Below are 17,627 nucleotides of genomic sequence, written 5' to 3' on the forward strand. Positions count from 1 at the left end.
ACAAAAAAATTAGCTGGGTGTGGTGGTGTCCACCTGTAATCCCAGCTACTTGGGAGGCTGAGGTAGGAGAATTGCTTGAACCCCGGAGGGGAAGGCTGCAGTGAGCCAAGATTGCGTCACTGCACTCCAGCCTGGGCAACAGAGCAAAACTGTCCAAAGTAAGTCCAATGTGAGGCAGACTAATAGGAGATCACTTCAACAACCTCAGGGGGCTGTCTCCTCAGTGACAGGCTGGATCAGAAACAACCAACCTGTGTGTCTCCCTCAGTTCACACACTGCTGAAGGTTGGAGGAACCTCAAACCTTGCATTTGCATTTGGGGGACTGCTGAATGGCAGTGTTCCTGAACACTGCCAGAAAGAAAAGAAGATTCTCTCTAGAGAACACCTTCTCTTCCTAGGTTGAAAATTATTTATAGAAATAATTATAAGTAATTATAGAAAATTATTTATAGAAATAATTATAGAAAATTGTTTCTATAAATAATTTTCAAAAATGATGACCAACACACAATCAAAGATAAGCAAGCACACAAGGAAATTGGCACCATGATCAAAAATCTGCTGAAACTGACAACAGATAATGAGCAAGAGACTCCTAGGCCCAGACCCCCTCCCACCCAGGAACTGCAGGCGAGTCCTTGGACCGATTTATGCCATACCTTCCCACAGCTTCTGGTGCTGCTCTTTGGCCTCTTTCTCTGGCTTCTCAGCTTCCTCCTTCACTGTCCGCAGCATCTCCACCTGGTCTTCCAGAGACTTCTTCCCAGCCTGTAGCTCAATGAGCTTTTTCTGGGTGGGCAGAAGGCAAGACCAGCTCTCCTCTGTTCTGCCTCCTCCTCACTGACTACTACCTCCCTACCTCCAGTCCACAGGGCAGCAAGGGGATGTTCCAAAACACACACCACACTGGGTCTCTCTCCCTGGGTGGGGTTCCCTGTAGCCCTCTGGGGAGAAGCCCAAATGCCTCAATGTAGCCCACAAGGCCCCATGTAATCAGGCCCCTGCCTGATTCTCAGCCCCATCTACTGCATCCCTGTCTTATTAGGATCCAGGTGCCCTGACAACATTTAGACCCCCAAACACTCTTCTGGCTCTGGTTCTTCAAACATGCTGTTCCTTCAGCCTGGAACACTCTCCCTGACTAACTCCAAATTACCCAATAGATCTCACTTGAGATAGAGGCCTCCTCCTCCCAAGAAGCCTTCCTTGTCTCCTGCCCTCAAGCCAAGAGAGAGAGGTACTTGGCAAGAGCCTCTACCCCAAATTCCCCTTTGCCCAGCAGCCCTGGTTGTTTGTCCCTCCCACTAGCAATGAATCCCTTGAGGCAGATCCAGATCGGTTTCTAGCCTCCTGTCCAGTACACAGGCAAGGTAGGGAGACACATGCCTAGGACCCCAAAGCACCCACCCTATGGAATTAATCCAGCTGCTACTGGCTGATGTTATCTTGCTAAGGTCAGAGCTGGGGAGTCATCTTGTCATCAGCCCATCTTACAGGTAATGGGACCACAGAACCAGGATATGGAGAAGCCACCCTCCCATCCCCAGGAGGCAGCAAGGCCCTTCTAGGCTGCTTTAGTCTGATGCCCAAGGCCCTTATAAAAAATAAAAAATTCCTCTTCAAAATTTTTCTTTTTGTTAAAGAGTAATAATAATCAACGTTAGAAATAAAAGTTTGGGCCGGGCGCGGTGGCTCAAGCCTGTAATCCCAGCACTTTGGGAGGCCGAGGCGGGTGGATCACGAGGTTAAGAGATTGAGACCATCCTGGTCAACATGGTGAAACCCCGTCTCTACTAAAAATACAAAAAAAAATTAGCTGGGCGTGGTGGCGCGTGCCTGTAATCCCAGCTACTCAGGAGGCTGAGGCAGGAGAATTGCCTGAACCCAGGAGGCGGAGGTTGCGGTGAGCCGAGATCGCACCATTGCACTCCAGCCTGGGTAACAAGAGTGAAACTCTGTCTCAAAAAAAAAAAAAAAAAAAAAGAAATAAAAGTTTGCTTTAAAGACTGTCTTCAAAGCCTTCTTGCTTTTTGCTAATAACTCTTTGTTAAGCTTTATCCTATGAAGCCATTAGACATGCTTACAGGCACATAGCACATTCTATGCCCATGTACTTTAACCAAGATGTCTGTGCTGGACGTGCTCACAGGCGTGTCCCAGCTCGCAGTGTATGCCCCTTCCTTATTTGGACTGCCTCTTTTCCTTTGTTCTCCATTGCCTTTACCTATTTAGAAAAGTTTTAAGTTGTGAGCCAGTCGGGTTTCAGTTTAGGTTGTGAGGTCCACCTCCAACCAATGGAGATCAGAAACAGCAATAAGGACACAATGCATAAGGAATAAATATGCCTGCCTTTCCTTTTTCATTGAACTCTTGTGGTAAGACAGCTAACAGGAGCACCCTTTCTGCAGAAGTAAAATTGCCTTGCTGAGAGAACTTTTTGTCTGAATGACAACTTTTCCTTGCAGTACCTGGGAACAAGTATTCTGTCTCTAACAGCCCTGATAAATACCTAAGCTGGCTGCCTCCCACTTGGAAACTATTATACTTAACCAATAACTAAATGCCTAGCACACAACTGTGAAAGCAAAGTGCAGGCAGGCAGTCACTTGCCCCAGGACAGGAGTCGGGGCAAACCCCACCTAGGCCTTGCAGGCCCATGCTACAAAGTCCAAGGCTCAGATCCCCCTGGGGCAGCCCCACAGGCTCCTCACCTGCTTCTCCTCCCGAGCCTTCTTCCAGTCCTCAATAAGGATCTTCTTCAGGCGGAACCCTTCTCGGGTGACCTCGGCCATCTGCTGCAGTGACTCTCTCTCCTTACGGCCCTTCTCTCTGAGGTGGGGGGGACACACAGGAGCCACCAGTGGGGCACTTAGAGTCCACCCAGTCTGCCTCTTCCAAAATAGCTCAATCCACCTGTGGCCCCCACCAAGCCATGCTGGGAAAGATAAGAGATCAAACCCTCCTCCCAGCCTCCCAGGTCCCCTCAACAGCAGCATCCTTCACCTCTGTCCTTGAAAGAGGGACAGTGGGATCTGTAGGCCCCTGGGGTCAGGGAAGGGACTAGGGAGTGTTGGGAGGTGGAGCTAGATATGAACTCTCAAGAGACAGGAGACTAGCTTGCGTGCAGTGGCTCATGCCTGTAATCCTAGCACTCTGAGAGGCGAAGGCAGGCAGGAGGGTCACGTGAGCCCAGGAGTTCACAATCAGCCTGGGCAACATATAAAGACCCTGTCTTTACACATAATTAAAACAAACAAACAACCAGAGAAGACAGAAAGAACAGAAATCACGACTCCCAGGCAAAAAGACAATCCAGTTATTAAATGTGTTGGTCAGCTGGGCGTGGTGGCTCACACCTGTAATCCCAGCACTTTGGGAGGCTGAGGCGGGTGGATTAACTGAGGTTGGGAGTTCAAGACCAGCCTAGCCAACATGGTGAAATCCTGTCTCTACTAAAAATACAAAAATTGGCTGGTTGTGGTAGCAGGCACTTGTAATCCCAGCTATTTGGGAGGCTGAGACAGGAGAATCACTTGAAACCAGAGGTGGAGGTTGCAGTGAGCCAAGATCGTGCCATTGCACTTCAGCCTGGGCGATAGAGCGAGACTTTGTCTCAAAAAGAAAGTGTGTTGGTTGTGTTCAATCCACCTTCTGCTTAAAAGATCGGAATCCGGAGAGTTTACGTAAGTATTGGGACCTTCAACTTCTTTGAAACACTATTCCAGCCATGCCACCTGCCAACAACTGACTGGACTTTGTTTTGTTTTTTTAGCTCACTGCAATCTCTGCTTTCCACACTCAAGCAATCCTCCTTCCTCAGCCTCCTGAATAGCTGGATCTACAGGCACAAACTACCACACCTGGATAATTTTTTAAAAAATTTTTGGAGAGATAGGGTCTCACTAGGTTGCCCAGGCTGGTCTCGAGCTCCTGGGTTCAAGTGATCCTCTTGTGTCAGCCTCCTGAAGTGCTGGGATTACAGGTGTAAGCCACATGGCCAGCCAGTAATTTTTTAAATTATAATTTCCAATTTTTATTTTTACTTTTATAGACATGGGGTCTCACTATTTTGCCCAGAGTGGTCTCAAACTCCTGAGCTCAAGCGATCCTCCTGCCTGAGCCTCCCAAAGTGGTGGGAATACAGGCATCAGCCACAATGAGCCGTTTATTTGTACTTTGTCACGTCAGACAGGTAATGTGCCCAGGTCATAACACGGTTTAAGCGAGGCACAGCTCTCACATGTGCATAAAATCCTAATCATTGTGGCCAGGCATGGTGGCTCAGCACTTTGGGAGGCTGGGGTGAGCAGATCACCTGAGGTCAGGAGTTCAAAAGCAGCCTGGCCAACATAGTGAAACCCCGTCTCTACTAAAAATACAAAAGTTACAAAAGTTAGCCAGGTGTGGTGGGGCACACCTGTCATTCCAGCTACTTGGGGAGCTGAGGCGTAACAATTGCTTAAACCCAGAAGATCTCAGTGTGAGCCAAGATCACACCACTGCACTCCAGCTTGGGCGACAGAGTGACACCCTGTCTCAAAAAGTGAATAAACAAATAAATAAAAATCACAGTGCTTATGAACTACAAAAGGATCGGCTGACAGGAATTGAGAATAGCTATTCCTGTAGATGCCACATTCCCCACCTCTCCATACTGCCTCATCCTTGGCCTCCTCCTGTTGTATACTTTACCTGCCTGTAGGTGTTGGGGTTTTCAGGGCCCGCTGCAGAGCATGACAATGGAAAGTTTAGCGTCAGAAGTTAGGCTAATGAGGGTCCGAGTGCCAGCTCCGCTATCTCCTATGTGACGCTGGGGAAGTCGTTTCCCCTTTTTGTTGTTTTTTTTTTTTTGAGACAAGAGTCTTGCTCTGTTGCCCAGGCTGGAGTGGAATGGCGTGATCTCAGCTCACTGCAATCTCCACCTCCCGAGTTCAAACGATTCTCCTGCCTCAGCCTCCCAAATAGCTGGGACGACAGGCGTGCACCGCCACACCTGGCCAATTTTTTGCATTTTTAGTAGAGACGGGGCTTCACTATGTTGGCCAGACTGGTCTTCAACTCTTGACCTCATGTTCTGCCCACCTCAGCCCCCCAAAGTTCTGGGATTACAGGCGTGAGCCACCACGCCTGCATGATTTCCCTTTCTACACTTGAGTTCCCCCATCTGTTGAACTGGGAAACAATCCTACCTGCTTCCAGACTAGAGGGAAAGGTGGTGATTAGAATTCACAAGGCACCTGGCACAAACGGAGCACCCAATACAGAAAAGCAGAAAAGAGAGTGGGCCCGATTCATTGGGTGGGGTCAGGCAAAGTCCTGGGGTGTGGTGACAAGAGAGGTGCTGTCACCCACGTACTTGCAGGTGTTTTCACAGACGACACCGCTGTTATACTCGTCTGTTCCATCGCAGCAGTCTGCGGCAGAGGCAGGAGCCGAGATCAGACCTAGCAGTGCCTCCTCCCTCTCTCCCTTCCTCCCTCCTTCCCTCCCTCCCTCCACCACCTTTCCTGAATCCTGGTGCATCCTCACTCACCACAAACACCATCATTGACGCGGTTGGAGAGGATATACAGGGGCTTATAGCCAGTGTTGGTGCAGTGGAAGCTGCCATTAGGACAGGCAGCCGTGCCTGGGAGAAAGAAGGGAGGAAAGGTTTTCAGAGTCAGCTCAGGGCCAGACATGTCCCTCCCATCCACAGACAAGAGCCCCTGACAGGCCGGCCGCGGTGGCTCAGGCCTGTAATCCTAGCACTTTGGGAGGCTGAGGCGGGTAGATTGCCTGAGCTCAGGAGTTTGAGACCAGTCTGGGCCACACGGTGAAACCTGACTCTACTAAAATACAAAAATTAGCTGGGTGTAGTGGCGTGCACCTGTGTCCCAGCTACTCGAGAGGCTGAGGCAGGAAATTGTTAGAACCCAGGATGCGGAGATTGCAGTGAGCTGAGATTGTGCCACTGCACTTCAGCCTGGGCGACAGAATGTGACTCTGTCTAAAAAAAATAAATAAATAAAAAGAACAAATGCAATTTTAAAAATATTTTCTCTATGAATATAATCTTATAAAGTCACATTTTTCTTACTCAGAGTGACACTCTTTCTAAAAAAAAAAAAGCCACTGACCCACACAGAGTACAAGAAACAGAATGACCAAGGGAAGGAAAGAACTGTGCACTGCACCCCCAGGGCTCAAGTAAAGCTCTGCAGTGCTCCTGGAGAGCACTTCTGCCCCTCCTCACTGAGGCCCTTCAAAACAGGGTTTCGACTGGATGTGGTGGCTCACACCTGTAATCTCAGCATTTTGGGAGGCTGAGGTGGGTTGATCACCTGAGGTCACAAGTTTGAGACCAGACTAGCTGAATGGTGAAACTCCATCTCTACTAAAAATACGAAAAATTGGCCACACGTGGTAGCGTCCACCTGTAATCCCAGCTACTTGGGAGGCTGAGGAAGGAGAATTCCTTGAACCCAGGAGGTGGAGGTTGTGGTGAGCAGAGATAGTGCCTTTGCACTCCAGCCTGGGAGATAAAAACAAAACTCCATCTCTAAATAAATAAATAAATAAATAAAAGGCGGGGCACAGTGGCTCATATCTGTAATCCCAGCACTTTGGGAGGCTGATTGGGTAAATCATGATGTCAGGAGATGGAAACCATCTTGACTAGTATGGTGAAACCCTGTCTCTACTAAAAATACAAAAATTTTAGTTGGGCGTGGTGGTGCACACCTGTGGTCCCAGCTACTCAGGAGGCTGAGGCAGGAAAATCCCTTGAAACTGCAGAGGTTGCAGTGAGCCAAGATCCCGCCACTGCACTCCAGCCTGGGCAACAGAGCAAGACTCTGTCTAAAAAAAAAAAAAAGGTCTCATCCTGGTGGCTTGAACCTGTAACTTGTAGCAGTTTGGGAGGCCAAGGCAGGAGGATGACTTGAGCTCAGCAGAGAGCTATGATCACACCACTGTACTCCAGCCTCAACAACAGACCAAGACCCTGTCTCTTCAAAAAACACAAAAACAAAAACCCAAGGTTTCCCTTCACCTCTGTCTCCTCCTGGATTGCTCTTGGCCCCACCCTGTCTCCCACTTCTAGGGGTTTGTCCACGTTGGCCCCTCCATCTTAGCACCTTCGGAATTCGACTGAAACCTCACCTCCTTGGAGGAGCCTTTTCTGACCCCCAGGCTTCGGGGTTAGGAGGACTCTGGGCTCCTCCAGCTACCCAGGGCCATAACACTGACTTCTGGGCTTGTTTCTGCCCACTCAACGGGGAACCAGCACAGGGAGTATCTTGGTCACACAGACAGGCCCGGCACTGAGCAGTGTTCAATAAATATCTGATGCATGAACAGAGAAAAAGCTCACCTGGCTCATCGGAGCCATCCTTGCAGTCGCAATAGTCATCGTTGACCTGATCGAATGGGATGGTAGCTGAACCGTCCAGGCAGGTGAACGGCTTGGACTCATCGTAGAAGTGATGATCTGTGAGGGTGCAGGAAGCTCACGTGAGGGCAGGAAGGGGCCTTCTCCACCAACCACCACCTCTGCCCTCCCACCCCCACCAGCGTAGCACGGCCGGGAAACTGAGGCAAAAGGCTGTTAACGCCTATCCCCAAGGCCCAATGCTGGCCTCTCCCACTTCTAGCTTGGGGGGAGGGTGAACTCACTGGTGAGGGAGACGCCCCGGGGCCTCTTGACCTCCACCGCCCAGCACAAGGGTAGCAGCAGAAGCAGCGGCAGCAGCATTTCACCAGAGGCTCTCAGGCACGAAACGGGTTCTGTAGGAGGAAGCCGGCAGCGGGGAGATGCGCTGTATCCACACGCTGCAGCAAGAAAGGGGATCCGATCAGTAGGTGAGGGCTACTTCCAGTTAACTGGATTCCTCCATCGCTCCCAGGCAATGAGGCCTCACTTTGTTTCCCATATCGGGGCGAAGGGCAGCGATCTCCCTAATCCTAGCCAGTCTCACTTGGCTCAAATCAATGGCGAGGATCTCCAAACCTTGTTCCCTGTGCCTGGTTGTGGCCCAATTCCCGCCAATAGGCCGAAAGGGTTAACAGTCTCCGCCGTCCACACCCACACATGCACCCTCCCGTTGCCCCCCTGTAGGAAATTAAGGTAACCTCCCACTCCCTCGTTCAACACCTACACGAGGCCGGGGCAAAGGTCAGTATCCACCGCGACCCTCTTGTTCGGCAGGCACGGTTCCTGCTGCAAAAAGAAAGCGGAAATATCTGGGAGCCGTCACTACCGGTAGTTCGTCCCGCACCGGGAACGGCGAGTCAGGGTCGCCATATTGGGAGTGGCAGGAGTGGGGGAGGTGCTAGAGCCGAGACGGCCATCTTGGCCAGGAGTGTGAAGCCTTAGAGAGGACAGTTCTGACGGCTCGCTCTTAATGGCGGCGCAACGTACCACCATCTTGGGAGTGGCGGCTTCTCCGGAAAGAAAGTTCCTGAAAAATGCCTGCGAACCCCCCGGGGCGGGAAAAGGTTGGGGGAGGGAGGGAAATGGGATGATCACGTGACCCTAAAGTGTCCTGACCCTCTGTCCTGCTGCTCGGCTCTGCTCCGCCCACTGTTGGGACGGTCCCTCCATGCAGCGTCAACCAATGAGAACGCAGTGTCAGCCATGGAACGCGTGTAGTCTCCATGGAAACACTGGAGCGAAGAGGAGGCGGTTACCTAGCAACCGAGAGATGCGGAGAGCAACCGCCTAGCGGTTGGAAAGTGCATTTTTCAGAGTCCTAGGAATCCGAGCTGACCGATCACTGACAGGGGCGATTGACTCCTAGTTGTCCCCCTAACCCCTAGGGGCCTTTGGCCCCGACCCCATCATGACGTCCCCCCTGTGCAGGGCGGCCTCTGCCAACGCCTTGCCTCCTCAGGATCAGGCTTCGACGCCCTCTTCCAAGGTCAAGGGCAGGGAGACTTCGGGCAAACCCAGCCATCTCCGAGGAAAGGGCACAACCCAGGCTTGGACCCTCGGCCGATCCAAGGCAGGATCCTTCCGCAGAGGTTCAGGGAAGTCCTCTATGCACTCGCAGGTGGCTGAATTACGTAGAAAGATACAACTGCTAGGTAAGATGGCTCCAGCGGGCACAGAGGGTCAGGGGTCAACAGTGTCCATACAGTCTTCTGACCAGGGATGGTGTGACAAAGGTATTTCTCCAGCATGAGTCTAGATGAACAGCTTCTGGGCAAAACTCATATTTGTTCATGTTTTTCCTCCTCTCCCTCTTAAAACTTCTCATGAGTTCAGAACCGAGTGAACTGTACCTCAAACTTTCCTGTAACTTTCTCGCCCTCTCTCTCAGTTTTTTTTTTTTTTTTTTTGAGACAGGGTCTCTCTGCCGCCTCTGCTGGAGAGGAATGGCATGATCTTGACTCACGGCAACCTCCACAGGTTCAAGCAGTTCTCGTGCCACAGTCTCCCAAGCAGCTGGGACTACAGGCACATGCCACCTCACTTAATTTTTATATTTTTAGTAGAGACGAGGTTTCACCATGTTGGTCAGGCAGATCTCGAACTCCTGACCTCAAGTGATCCACCAGCCTTGGCCTCCCAAAGTTCTAGAATTACATGTGTGAGCTACCACGGCCAGACTTTTTTCTTTTTGACAGGGTATTACTCTGCTGTTCAGGCTGCAGTGCAGTGGTTCAACAATAGCTCACTGCAGCCTCGACCTACTGGGCTCAAGCAGTTCTCCCACCTCAGCCTCCCAAGTAGCTGGGACTACAGGCGTACGCCACCGTGCTTGGCTAATTTTCTTTTTCGTAGAGATGGATTCTCACTATACTGCCCAGGCTGGTCTCCAACTCCTGGGCTCAAGCAATCCTTTCATCTCAGCCTCCTGAGTAGCTTGGGACTCACAGGCTCACACCACAATGCCAGGCCACTTTTTTTGTAGTTTTAGTAGAGATGGGGGTCTCACCATATGTGCCCAGGCTGGTCTGGAACTCCTGAGCTCAAGCGATCCACCCACCTCAGCCTCCCAAATTACTGGGATCACAGGCATGGGCCATGGTGCCTGGGCACAGATCCTCTTATACTCAGATTTTTTTCAGTAAATATAGTCAGCCCTTTGTATTCCCGGATTCCGAGTCCGCAACTAAATGCAGATTGAAAATACAGTATTCACAGGCTGAGCGTGATGGTTCATGCCTGTAAACCCAGCACTTTGGGGGACAAAGATAAGGGGCTCACTGGAGGCCAGGAATTTGAGAACAACCCTGACAACATAATGAGACCATGTCTCTACATTTTTTTTTTTTTTGAGACAGAGTTTTTGCTCTTGTTGCCCAGGCTGGAGTGCAGTGATGCGATCTTGGCTCACCACAACCTCCACCTCCCGGTTCAAGCGATTCTTCTGCCTCAGCCTCCCCAGTAGCTGGGATTACAGGCATACAACACCACACCTAGCTAATTTTGTATTTTTAGTAGAGACAGGGTTTCTCCATGTTGGCTAGGATGGTCTCAATCTCCTGACCATGTGATCTGCCTGCCTTGGCCTCTCAAAGTGCTAGGATTACAGGAATGAGCCACCATGCCCGGCTTCACACCTGGTTAATTTTTGTGTATTTAGTAGAGACGGGTTTTCACCATGTCGGCCAGGCTGGTTGACGACTGCATTCTTTTTTTTTTGCTTTTAGTACAATTTCCATTTCACTTTTCTCCAGAGAATAGTCTATCTTCAGTCTGTAAGGACTCAGCTCCTTACATGGGCTTTGGTGGGAGTCATGGGGCAGGTGCAGGTCTAAATCGGGGTGGCGTGTTCCGTCCTTGCTGGCTTCATGAGATTGATGCCTGACTGCTTTGCTGTGAATTGCACAGCTCACACAGTAATGTAGCTTCACATACAGCTTGGGAAGCACATAGGCATCAAAGATGCTCAATTCAGAAATGTCCGTGACTGCTGCAGCCTCCATTGTTTTGAATGACAAATTTCTTAATGGCCTTGTCCTTGGCATGCATCGGGCACAGTTCATGCAGCGAATAGGCTGCACGTGGCCACGGCCCTTTTTGGCACAACCGTTGTTCCTTCTTTTCTTTGTCATCTTGGAGGCACGGATCGGAGAGAGCTGCTGCATTCTTATAATATTAAGTTGATCGCAAAAAAAGGTCTTCTCTCTGGGATGTTGCACCCACCCACCCAGTAACTGTGTGTCTGTCCACCTCACCTGCCTGGCAGAGGGTGACCGGAAGGCTTTTTTTGAGAGCTCACAGTGGAACATCAAGAAGAACCAGGAGACCATCAGTCAGCTCCGTGAGGAGACTAAGGCACTGGAACTAAAGCTGCTGGACCTGCTCAAGGTAAGGGGTGAAGACGTGGGTGGAGGAGTTCCCGCGGGGCGGTGGTGGGGCAAGGAGACAGCACCTGGCCTCAGCTAGAGGTGGCATGATGAAAAGTGACCGCGCTCTCCTCCCTGCAGGGAGATGAGAAAGTGGTCCAGGCAGTGATACGAGAATGGAAGTCGGAGAAGCCATACCTCAAGAACAGGACAGGCCAGGTTTGCCCCACCCTCTCCCAACCTCATCCTTCATTACCAGCCTGGGTCCCCTCAGTGCTGGACTCCAGGCTCACCCTCTCCAATCCTTTCTGCACAATAGCTGCCATTCATGTGCTCATTCAATTACATCTTTATTACTCACTATCCTTGGACCTGGCATCCTGGCATGGTAGTAGATGCAGCGAAAAAACAGACCAAGTTGGCCGGGCACGGTGGCTCACGCCTGTAATCTCAGCACTTTGGGAGGCCATGGCGGGCAAATCACCTGAGGTCAGGAGTTCAAGACCAGCCTGGCCAACATGGTGAAACCCTGTCTTAAAAAAAAAAAACAAAAAAACAGACCAAGTCCCCACTTCTAAAAACAGCTCATATTGGCTGAGCACAGTGGCTCACACCTGTAATCCCAGCACTTTGGGAGGCCAAGGTGGGTGGATCACCTGAGGTCAGGAGTTCGAGACCAGCCTGGCCAACATGGTGAAGCCCCATCTCTACTAAAAATACAAAAATTCAACTAGTGTGGTGGCATACGTCTGTATTCTTGGCTGCTTGGGAGGCTGAGGCAGGAGAATTGCTTGAACCTGGGAGACGGAGGTTGCAGTGAGCCGAGATCATGCCACTGCACTTCAGGCTGGGCAACAGAATGAGACTCTGTTTAAAAAAAAAAAAAAATTAGCCAGGCATGGTAGCAATCACCTGTAATTCCAGCTACTCAGGAGGCTGTGGCAGGAGAATTACTTGAACCCAGGAGACTGAGGTTGCAATGAGCCAAGATCGAGGCACAGCACTCCAGCCTGGGGGAGAGAGTGAGACTCTGTTTCAAAAATAAAGAAAGAAAGAAAAAAAAAATGGCCAGGCACGGTGGCTCACACCTGTAATCCCAGCTACTCAGGGGCTGAGGCAGGAGAATCGCTTGAACCCGGGAGGCAGAGGTTACAGTGAACCAAGATCACGCCACTGCACTCCAGCCCGGGTGACAGGGCAAGACTCCATCTAAAAAAAAAAAAAAAAAAAATTTAGAATGCTGAGTGTGTGTAAGATCACCACGGTGGTCAGTGTGGACAGAGAGAAGAGCCCGGTGCTGTGTCTCCAAAAACAACACAGAAGGGGTGGCCAGGGAGGTGGGTAGAAAACTGGAGAGGGGTGTCCTGGAAGCCACAGTATGGGAGAAGGAAGGGTGTGTGCTGGGATGGGGTGTTCAGGCCCCTGCTTTCGCTCGGCCCCTTGCAGCAGGCTCTGGAGCACCTAGACCACCGGCTGAGCGAGAAGGTGAAGCAGCGGAACGCCCTGCAGCACCAGCTGGTGTTACGGCAGAGGCGGCTGGAGGAGCTCCAGCTACAGCACAGCCTGTGCCACCTGGAGATGGCAGAGGCGCAAAACAGCCACTCGGAGGTGGCCAAGGTAGGGCCGAGAGAGGCCTGCAGGGCAGAGGGTCCTGTGGAAGGGATCAAGTGCAGAGGGCACTCAGCCCAGCCCTGCTGCTCTCTAGACCATGCGGAACCTGGAGAACCGCCTGGAGAAGGCCCGGATGAAGGCGGAGGAGGCCGAGCACATTACCAGCGTGTACCTGCAGCTCAAGGCCTATCTACAGGTAGGGACTAGGAGGGCTCGGGTGAGGGGGCAAGCAGGGGCTAGGGACAGCAGTCACAGACCTGCCTCATCTCCCCAACATCTCCCCTCACGATGCCCCAGGATGAGAGCCTCCACTTGGAGAACCGGCTGGACTTCATGGAGGCTGAGGTGGTGAGGACCAAACACGAGCTGGAGGCACTGCACCTGGTGAACCAAGAGGCCCTCAACGCCCGGGAGATTGCCAAGGTGCTAACCCTCTTGCCCCCGGCCGTCCTGCCCAGCTGCCGCGGTCTCCCAGCTTCAGAATCTGATCCCAGCTGTCCCTGAGCTTCCCCAACGCCCCCTCCCCCATCTATCTCCTAGCACCCTGTGGCGGGTAGCGGTAGGTGCCATCTGGTCCCCCTGCCCCCCTGCCTGCCCTCCAGAACCAACTGCAGTATCTGGAGGAGACCTTGGTTCGAGAGCGCAAGAAGCGCGAACGCTACATAAGTGACTGCAAGAAGCGCGCTGAGGAGAGGAAACTGGAGAACGAGCGCATGGAGCGCAAGGTGGGCGCACCCAGGAGTACGCGGCTGTGACTCCAGCCCAGCTGAGCCCAGACCAGCCCAGCCTTGCCCTGGCTCTACCTCATCCTAGGCCTTCTCCCACTTCCGAAGTTTCTCCTAACCCCGCCCCCTTCCTGACTCCACCCCCAGTTGGTGCAAAGACTCTTCCCATATCCCTACCCCGCTCCTCCCCTTCCCTCCTGGGTGGCTGTTCCATTTTGGCTCTGATGTGGCCTTCAGCCTTCCCCTTACTCACTGACCCCTACCCATCCTTTCCCACCTGAGTAGACTGCCTGTCTTAAATCTGACCCTGCCTCTAGCCTAACCCTTGCCTAAGGCTCCGCCCCCTTCCTATTGGCCCCGCCCCCTGCACCTGTCCTGAGGCTGCCACCCGTCCAGCCCTTTTTGTTTTTGTTTTAATTTTTCTTTTTGGTAGTTTGTGTGTGTATCTGTGTGTGTGTGTGTGTGCGCGCGCGCGCGTGTGTGTGTGCGCGTGTGTGTGTGTATTTTTTGAGACAGGGTCTCACTCTGTCGCTCAGGCTGATCATAGCTCACTGCAGACTAGACCAGCTGGGCTCAAGTGATCCTCTCACCTCAGCCTCCCAAGTATCTGGGACTAGAGGCGCGCCACCGAGGCCTACTAATTTTTGTATTTTTTGTAGAGACGGGATTTTGCCATATTGCCCAAGCTGGTCAAACCCTTGGGCTCAAACGATCCTCCCACCTCGGCCTCCTAAAGTGCTGGAATTAAAGGCGTGAGCCACCTCCACCGCGCCTGGCCTTGTCCCACTTTCTTGACCCCTGCCCAGTGCCCTTATCTGGCCCCAAGCTTTTGCCCTCTCCCCTCCCTCCAGTTCTAGCCCTGCTCCCTTTGGTGCCCCAGTCTGGATTCCCCTCCCCATCCTCCGCCCTAAGCGCTGTGCACGAGCTGACCCTGGCTCTGACCTCAACCCACGAGCAGACCCACCGTGAGCACCTGCTGCTGCAGTCTGAAGACACCACCCAAGATAGCCTGCATGCCAAGGAGGAGGAGCTGCGGCAGCGCTGGAGCATGTACCAGATGGAGGTGATCTTTGACAAGGTCAAGGACGCCACCGGCACTGCCGAGTCGCACGTGAGTTCTGTCCGCAGCCCTCTCTGCCGAGCCCCTTCCACCCTAGACGCACCCTGGGGTCCCCAGGCCAATGAAACCAACATACCCTGCCTCTCCTCTGCCAGGTCAGTTCTTAAGCTCACAAACCTGCTCCTTTCTTGAAAAATCTCTCTTCCCTCTCCAGCTACCATTCAGTTTTTCTGCTGCCCTTCGAAGCAAAACCCCCAGGAGCTGTCTACACTCGCCCTCATTTCTACACTTGCCTTCCTTTCTCTCTTGCACTGTGCTAACTCCTTTGCCATGCCAGCTGTAGGAGAACTGGGAATTTCCTCTCTTGTTCTGTCTCCAGTGTCTGCAAGTGGCATCCCTGCCCCAGGTCCCTCACTTTGCAGTGTCTTCCTTGCAGTATTCTAAGACCGCTGTGTCCCCCTTGGGTCCTGGTTCCTGCCAGTGAACACTGGACCCCAACCCTGTTTCTGCCCTCTGGGTGCCTGCCAACCTGCGGCGCCTCCTATGGGGCCAACCCCCGAGGAGTTCTGGGACTTCCACCTATGGGAGGACACCTATGGGGTCATCTGGGGCACTGAGGCGCAGCCCTTTTCCAGATTTGGGCGTTGTGAGGGGATGGCTCCGAAGATGGGTAGTATTTCCTGTGAGACTGGGGGAGATTCACGGCCAGAAATGGATGGCACATTGATTTTGGAAAGAAGCTATGTTCACCTGTCCAGCTGCCCCCGCATTTGGCCTGATTCAAATTCCTTGTATTTGTATGCTTTTTTATTTTTTTGAGACGAAATCTCGCTCTGTCCCCCAGGCTAGAGTGCAGTGGCCCGATCTCAGCTCACTGCAATCTCTGCCTCCCGGGTTCAAGTGATTCTCCTGCCTCAGCCTCCCTAGTAGCTGGGACTACAGGTGTGCGCCACCACGCCCTGCTGATTTTTGTATTTTTTTTATAGTAGAGACGGGGTTTCACCAAGTTGGCCAGGATGGTCTCGATCCCTTGACCTCGTGATCCGCCCGCCTCAGACTCTCAAAGTGCTGGGATTACAGATGTGAGCCACCGTGCCCAGCTCAAATTCCTTATATGGGCCAGAATGGGCCCCGCAAAAATGATATATCCAGGGCGGCTCACCCTTGAAGCAGCCCCGACTCCAACCTACAGTATCTCCATACATCCCTGTGTAAAAGGTGCCAGCTCAGGCCACCTGTCCTGCTTCCGAGGGGACGCAGAGTGGGGGGCAGGAGGTGAAGCGCTCCTGCACCTCCTTAGACTCTGGCTCTGACTGGGACCGGGTGGTCCTCAGGCGGTGGTGCGGCGGTTCCTGGCCCAGGGAGACACCTTCGCGAAGCTGGAGACGCTCAAAAGCGAGAACGAGCAGACGTTGGTGAGGCTGAAGCAGGAGAAGCAACAGCTGCAGCGGGAGCTGGAAGACCTCAAGTACTCGGGGGAGGCCACAATGGTGAGGTGAGGCCCTGGGATCCCGGGGTTGTCGGTGGGGCGGCGGCGGGGCGGACTGAACCCCCCGTGACGACCTCTCCGTTCCCTGCAGCCAGCAGAAACTGCAAGCCGAGGCGCGGGAACGCCTCAAGCAGGAGGAGCGGCGGCACGCCGAGGCCCAGGACCAGCTGGAGCGCACCTTGCGGGCGATGCAAGTGGCCAAGGACAGCCTGGAGCACCTGGCCAGCAAGCTGATCCGCATCACTGTGGTAGGCCCCGCCCAGAGGAAGCCCCTCCAGGCCCTCCCGGGACCGATGATGCGCAATCACGAAGCGGGGATTCCTGTCACAGCGGCCTGCCCTAGGGAACCCCCATCCTGTGTCCCTGATGACAGAGGCCCCGCCCACATGGAAAGAAGCCTAGCCTCATTCCTCAGAATCCCCGCCCCACATCCCTGGGGGAACTCTCACTCCCGCAAGGAAGCCCAAGACTTAGGAGACCCTGTGCCGTCCCAAGCTCCACCTCCAAGGGAAAGCCCCACCCTGTCCCCACCGAAAACCTCGGAGACCTCGCTGCAATTCTGGAGCAATCCGAGACAGACCTATCGTGCCCGCAGCAGAGGCCCATTTCTTCAGGAGGCCATTCTCATAATGGCCTCCCTCGAGTTTTTACCATCCCCACCAAGGGGCCTCCCCGAAACCTTTCCACATTCTAGCTAGAGTTCAGAGGCTCCGCCCTCACAGACGTGGCCTTGACCCGCGTCCCCGCCCCCACTGACTAGCACCGCCCCTGTAAATGGGAATTTACCTCCCAGGCCCCGCCCCCCAGAGAAAAGGCCCGCCCCTGGGTGGAGCCTGTCCACGAGGCCACACCCCTCTCGGCTGACCGGACTCTGCCCTGGCCGCAGGAGGACGGTCGCTTCGCGGGAAAGGAGCTGGATCCCCAGGCAGATAACTATCTGCCAAACCTGCTGGGCCTCGTGGAGGAAAAGCTGCTGAAACTGCAGTCGCAGCTCGGGAGCCACGACGTCCAGGAGATGCTGCGTCACATCACCAACCGCGAGGTGCCCTGCAGCCATGGGGCAGGGCTCCAGAGATCGAGGAGTGGGGCTGGGTCGGAAAACCAGGGAACCGCGGGTAACCTCGGGAGACCAGGGTGCAGGCTGACGAGCCAGGAAGGGGTCTCGGGGAGAACGAGTGAGGTTTGAGGAGCCACCAAGGAAGAAACCAGAAGAGGTGGCCGGGCGCTGTGACTCACGCCTGTAATCCCAGCACTCTGGGAGGCCTAGGCGGGTGGATCATTTGAGATCTGGAGTTCGAGACCAGCCTGGCCAACATGGTGAAACCCCGTCTCTACTAAAAATACAAAAAGTCTCTACTAAAAATACAAAAAATTAGCTGGGCGTGGAGGTGGACGCCTGTAATTCCGGCTATTCAGGAGGCTGAGGCACCAGACTTTCTTGAACCCAGGAGGTGGAGCTTGCC

The 17,627-nt window shown here is 53.2% G+C and overlaps 2 protein-coding genes and 1 non-coding gene across 8 annotated transcripts in view; 1 reads left to right on the top strand and 2 right to left on the bottom strand.

Moving 5' to 3' along the window:
- Nucleotides 1-8,500, bottom strand: part of PRKCSH (protein kinase C substrate 80K-H) — a 16,837-nt gene extending 8,337 nt beyond the window's left edge. For 2 of the 5 annotated variants that reach the window (XM_017497722.1, XM_017497719.2), the window contains exons 1-7: nt 8,141-8,500; nt 7,659-7,814; nt 7,357-7,473; nt 5,536-5,631; nt 5,359-5,416; nt 2,714-2,831; nt 662-791 (exon numbers count right to left, since the gene is read on the bottom strand). In XM_017497722.1, coding sequence (XP_017353211.1) covers nt 662-791; nt 2,714-2,831; nt 5,359-5,416; nt 5,536-5,631; nt 7,357-7,473; nt 7,659-7,737 — 598 coding nt within the window. In that variant the 5' untranslated portion in view covers nt 7,738-7,814; nt 8,141-8,500. Of the gene's footprint in view, nt 1-661; nt 792-2,713; nt 2,832-5,358; nt 5,417-5,535; nt 5,632-7,356; nt 7,474-7,658; nt 7,815-8,136 lie in introns of all 5 variants that reach the window. The other 3 variants (XM_037727604.1, XM_017497720.2, XM_017497721.2) reach the window with 2 other exon arrangements.
- Nucleotides 4,185-4,284, bottom strand: LOC119466858. The gene has a single exon (XR_005195350.1). It is a non-coding gene; the product is annotated as a small nucleolar RNA U13 (small nucleolar RNA).
- Nucleotides 8,501-8,547: 47 nt separating the features above from the next.
- On the top strand, nt 8,548-17,457 carry ODAD3 (outer dynein arm docking complex subunit 3). Of its 2 annotated transcripts, none has more exons than XM_017497718.2 (11): nt 8,548-9,068; nt 11,180-11,301; nt 11,421-11,498; nt 12,726-12,896; nt 12,985-13,086; nt 13,188-13,313; nt 13,493-13,615; nt 14,574-14,726; nt 16,010-16,165; nt 16,256-16,412; nt 17,051-17,195. In XM_017497718.2, the coding sequence occupies exons 1-11, from the start codon at nt 8,825-8,827 to the stop codon at nt 17,095-17,097; spliced, it is 1,479 nt and encodes a 492-aa protein (XP_017353207.1). In that variant the 5' UTR covers nt 8,548-8,824; the 3' UTR covers nt 17,098-17,195. The 2 variants fall into 2 exon arrangements, with proteins under 2 accessions (XP_017353207.1, XP_017353206.1); XM_017497717.2 differs by having other exon boundaries at nt 8,549-9,068; nt 16,010-16,170; nt 17,051-17,457.
- The last annotated feature ends 170 nt before the right edge of the window (nt 17,458-17,627 follow it).

The sequence above is a fragment of the Cebus imitator genome, unplaced genomic scaffold, assembly GCF_001604975.1.
Source record: "Cebus imitator isolate Cc_AM_T3 unplaced genomic scaffold, Cebus_imitator-1.0 Scaffold234, whole genome shotgun sequence".
NCBI classification, from domain to species: Eukaryota; Metazoa; Chordata; class Mammalia; order Primates; family Cebidae; genus Cebus; species Cebus imitator.

Bases quoted from the DNA above. Each gene is read 5' to 3' on its own strand.
- ODAD3 (XM_017497717.2), top strand. From the start codon at position 8,825: ATGACGTCCCCCCTGTGCAGGGCGGCCTCTGCCAACGCCTTGCCTCCT. The intron at 9,069-11,179 runs GTAAGATGGCTC...CCTGCCTGGCAG, and splicing joins TAGAAAGATACAACTGCTAG to AGGGTGACCGGAAGGCTTTT. The intron at 16,171-16,255 runs GTGAGGCCCTGG...CGTTCCCTGCAG, and splicing joins GGGGAGGCCACAATGGTGAG to CCAGCAGAAACTGCAAGCCG.